General features: G+C 42.6%; 1 protein-coding gene across 1 annotated transcript; it reads right to left on the reverse strand.

Annotated features, from left to right (window-relative positions):
- Positions 1-2,900: 2,900 nt before the first annotated feature.
- Positions 2,901-4,812, reverse strand: LOC133763006 (condensin-2 complex subunit G2-like). The gene is made up of 2 exons (XM_062196108.1): positions 4,555-4,812; positions 2,901-3,564 (listed from the first exon to the last, which is right to left on the reverse strand). Exons 1-2 carry the CDS (start codon positions 4,810-4,812, stop codon positions 3,052-3,054), a joined length of 771 nt encoding a protein of 256 aa, XP_062052092.1. The 3' UTR covers positions 2,901-3,051.
- Between the last annotated feature and the right edge of the window lie 385 nt (positions 4,813-5,197).

Genomic DNA, 5,197 nt, shown 5'->3' on the forward strand with positions numbered 1-5,197 from the left:
TATGGTCAGATTGACAATGATATCAGATTCTCCAAACACTAGGTGAAAGTTCAGGGCGAAGATCTGACCCATTCTGGTGCTCCATTCCTCATTATAAGATGAGAATAATAATCAGGTCACCTTATTTGCCAGCACCAGTTACTTCCTCCTTTTTTAGATATGACTGGCATTTCTACAAAAGGATATTTTAGCACTTCTCTCTCTTGAGTTCTAGACTGGTTTTGTGTATCTCAAACCCTCACAAAATGCCCCTCTCTTTTTTTGTCCCCAAATATCTGATCTGAAGTGACCTTTTTGTTGGGGGAAGGAGGGATGAAGGAGAACTGCAGAGGTTTTAGAAGCTTCTCTCTATGAATTAATACTTCTGCTTCAGCATAATGTTGGTATTTGATCAAACATAAAAAGCTTCAAGCTTTTAATGTCCTGCTGACAGCAGTATCAACAAAGCATCGAAGCGGAAGCTTTCTGGCAGCTGATTAGAGAGAGATTTTATTTCACTGGCTTTAAGACTAAGTATACCTTTTAGTAGATCTTTCTCAAGGATAAGCTACATCGTGCATTATAAATCAAATTCAAGAGCTTTAATGAAGGACCCTTGATAATTTGGTAATATATTATCACTATGTTTTGGAAAGGCGAGGAATGACTGCTTTTTATAGTGTAATTTAAAATAATAATATGGATTACAGTTGTGTTCAGTCATGAAAGTATAATTTAACCATGTGGGCTTATAATAACCTTTTGTTTTGCCTTGATGATGTCCACTCTCAGCTCAAGAATGGCTTACTGGGGGGTGATTTACCATGCTTGCTTGTAGGGTCTGGTAGGGCTGAACATGTGTTCCATTGAAATTTTATGCTGTGTTGGAAGAGCTCCATGCAAACATCAGATTGAAAGCTGGAGAAAAAAGACTCCTAAATAATGAACCATTCTGGTATCAATAGCATAGTCTAAGTTTGCAAGCTTACTGGGATTGGGCTCTCACTGTAGTGGTGGTAATTGAAGAGAGCGTAATGAAGGGACTGTTAATAAAGGTTAAGAAGGTTAGGGGAAGCAGCAGAGTTTGATGAGGCTGTGCTGGGAATTCCATGCAGCAGGGGGGCTGTATCACCCCGGGCCTCAAGAGCCAAGTGGGTTTGGTGTTTCAGGATCTGGGAAATGCTGTAGCTGTGGGAGAGGAGTGACAGGCACTGTGCCCCAGAAGAGGAATGTGACCACTGCTAGGTTGCAGCAAGGTGAGGAGGGGCTAGCAGGATCTCCTTGTTTATACCTTCGAATCTCCTCTCTCAACATCCCATGGGGCTGGACCCCACCAAAGCTAGAGGGCAAAGACATTCAAGGGAAGACATGTGAGACACAGAGTCATGGGGGCATAGCCAGAACACATGTGAGACGGGGAGTGAGGAGTGATGAATGGCCCTGAAGCTAAATGACTTGGCATTAACAAGTTGTTTCTTTTTTTTTTAAGATATACTTATGAAAGGCAGAGTTGCACAGAGGGACAGGCAGAAACACACACACACACACACACACACAGAGAGAGAGAGAGAGAGAGAGAGAGAGATCTTCTGTCCACTGGTTCACTCCTTAAATGGCCGCAACAGCCAGGGCTGAGTCAGGCCAAAGCCAGGAGCTAGGAACTTCATCTGGGTCTCCCATATAGGTGCAGGGGCCCAGGTACTTTGGCTACCTTCTGCTGCTTTCCCAGGTCATTGGCAGGGAGCTGAATTGGAAGTGGAGCATCTGGGACTCGAACTGGCATCCATGTGGGATGCCAGTGCTGTAGGTGGTGGTCAACCCACTGCGCCACAGCGCCGGCCTCACAAGCTGGTTTGATATGCATGTGACCAGTGAGGATCTAAATTCAGTGATCCTCTGGTTCCAAATTTCCTGCTTTCCAGTCAAAACTAATAAAAAAGGCTCTTTTACAGTTTTCTTTGTCTCCTAGGGTTATGTAACTTTCAAAGTTGTGTGTGTGTGTGTGTGTGTGTCTGTAACCAGACTGGGATGCAACTCAGCAGCTTTTAATAAGAATGCATTAGCTATAAGAACAGTGAGGAGGGGGGAGACCAACCTATTCTTGGGAGAAAGTTTAGCCATTCATAAGATTTATCAGGAAAAGAAAATATGGGGTGGATATTTGGCCTAGTGGTTAAGATGCCCATTTGGATGCGCGCATCCTGAATTGAGCTAATGCAGAGCCTGGGAGGCAGTGATGATGGCAACATGACTGGGTCTCTGCCACTCACATGGGAGCCCTGGATTGAGTTCCTGGTTCCCAGCTTCAGCCACAGCCCAATCCTGGCTGTCGTGGACATTTGGGGAATAAACCAGCAGATGAGAACACACACACTCTCTCTCTGCCTCTCAAATAAATTAAAAAACTGAAGCAACAAGTGGGTAACATGGCTGTTTGTTGTTTGTCAGGTGTGCTGAACAAGCCTCTAGGGGTTGTGATTCCCAATCCCTTACCTCCTTATTTCAATTCACCACACTCAGAGCTCTCCTCGGGCTCCTTTCCTGCTTCCCAGACCTTTTTGGATTCCAAAGCATAATTGCAACTACATCCTACCTTCCCAGGTGTCTAAATTAGGGGAAAAGTTGGTTTGCCCTTCCCTGATTTTTTGCCCAATAGCATGGCTGCTTTTGTCATTCCTGTATACCATGACCCTTGCTTCTCTTAACACGCACCTTTCTTTTTGTTTTGTTTTGTTTTGTCTTGTCACTGCTTTATTACTCATAGATTACATGCAATATGACATATATAAAAGTCATCTTTAAAACAACCATGTTTGCTACAAAACTGGTTTTGTTTTCCTTTGCACCATGGATTCTGTACCACGGATAACCTGGAAACCTTTATATTAAATAGATTATTTATGTAGGCACTGGGCAAAAATTTAAGAACTTCTGAGTTTTCAACTCACTCCTACCCCCAAGAAGTCTCATCCTTTCCTTATTAACATTAAAAACACTAAGAAAATACACATGTATTCAACTTTCTGTGAGTCTTTTCTCCCGGTTTTTACATATCCAAAGATGTTGGCTTAGTTATAAATTCAAAAGTTCTCCCAAAGTTCTAGTGGACGATTCATAGAGAAATCTTTCAATGCTGTCTTCTTCCAAAGTAATTTCCATGAATGTCTTCAGCTTCCTGTGAACAGTGGCTACAACTTCCTTCACTTTTGAACTTTTATGTTTACCTTTATTAATAACCAAAATAATGTGCAGAATAGCTGTGAGGCACACAATGCCTTCAACGTCATCAGAAATCACACAGGCCTTTAGCTCATCTAAAAACGACCTGATGACATTTGAAGACTTTATTATTATCCCTATTAAACACCTTGAAAACGGTGGAAGGTCAGAAAGACACTCTGGTGGGGTAAGCTCTTCTAGATCAGAAACCTTTCGAAGCTGGTGACTTATCTCCACCGCAGGTGCAGCGATCAGAGAACACGCACCTTTCTTAATGGCGCTCTGTGCTCGGTTGTACTGCAGGCAACACAGACCATTGGTGAGAAGCTTGAAACTGGGAATTGTGAGATTAGGTTCTGATTCCAACTTTATAGGAAATTAGTCATGTAGCACTGATAAAACCAAAGAATATTCAAAGTCTTGCTTTTGTTATCTGTAAAATGGTGCTTGAATTAGTGATTTTGTAAATACTAATATGAAATAAGTAGAATGAGAGCTGGTCGAAATGTCCTAGTTGCTTTCAAAGAAAAGCAAAGTTGATGGTGATGAACTGGACCTTGAAGATCACAACTATGTCCAAGGACCTAGTTCATGGTTTTAAGCCACAGAAACTTACTTTTTTCTAGGGCCAAAGGTTGTCATGTCCTGGCCCAAAGCATACATAAAAGCTGAAGTAGGTATTATGATGTCAGTGTATGGTCATGCTCTCATCTAAGTAAAGGCTATGCAGTTGTTCTGGAATCCCTGCACCAGGACAACTTCCTTGGGTCTAGGCCACCTTTCCAGTGACGTTGCCCACACCTGTGCCATCTCCAGTAACATTCCAGACCTCCTACTACCGCAACAAATTCATCCATTGGACTGAAGTAGGCATAGCAATGCCAACTTACCAATTTACAATTAGAAAATGAGTACAAGAACATTGGCCACAATCCTAACCTTCTCATAAGCTGCATGGAAGATTTAATCACAATCATGAGCCATTTCCTTTATGATAGGCAGTCACTCTCCTAGAGGCCTAATATGCTCAACGTCTGGGAGATCAGACATTCCCAAGGCAGACCTACACAGAGGCCCAAAATCCTAACTACAGATTTTGGTGACCTTGGAAGTAGAACAAAGGAAGTTATGCCATGGAAGAACGTGAGGTGGTCTGCTCGTGCATCCATGTCGCTGCAGAGATGTCCTTGGAGCCCAAAAACCCATTGGCTATGTCCCCAGAAGCCTTGCCTTTGGGAGTGCAAGTTCCCTTCCCCCAGGATTGTGGAGGACATCCCTCTGTGAAGCTCCCTCCATAGGAGCTGCTTCTGTCCCTCCCCACCTTCCTTCTGCAGACGTATTTCATCAAGTCACAACCTGCACAGGTGTCCTGGGGAGCTCTTCTCTTTTGCTTCTTATACAAAGGTCCGTTCTGAGAGGATTCAGAGGAAAGTTCACGAGGGAAAATTCTGGAGGAAGCTGCAAGCACTGACAGCTAAGAAGCAGCTTATGACTTGAGTGCTCTGCCAGATGAGCCAAGCCCAGGGAAGCACAGAGGGCTGGGCTGCTGTGCTGCTGCCTGCTGTTTTGCTCATAGAGGGAACACCAGTCAGCTGTGTTTGTTTCCAAATCCATTTATGCCAATTGCACTCCCTATTGTAACTTTACACTTTAATTACAAAATGTAAAGTTTGAGTATGAAAAGAGAACTCCTTTATAGAAACTACTCTAGAAGCTTTGCAGATGCAATATATGTGAATAGTTAAAAATTCTGCTATTGAGCATGGCAATTACACATAATGGAGGAAATGCTACAAACTTAAGGCTTGCACTCAGATTAGTTGACATCCCTGTTTAAATTTTCACCTGTAAATGACACTGAAACTGGAGATTGACTATGGTTTATGCATGAGATCAACAGGAAGCAATATTAAAATGAATGGCACTGTCCCTACACTAAAAGATTAGTATATAATCGCATATTTATATGATATAAAAGAAAATAAAGTGTTTACGCTAC

Source organism: Lepus europaeus, chromosome 1 (genome assembly GCF_033115175.1).
Source record: "Lepus europaeus isolate LE1 chromosome 1, mLepTim1.pri, whole genome shotgun sequence".
Taxonomy (NCBI): Eukaryota; Metazoa; Chordata; class Mammalia; order Lagomorpha; family Leporidae; genus Lepus; species Lepus europaeus.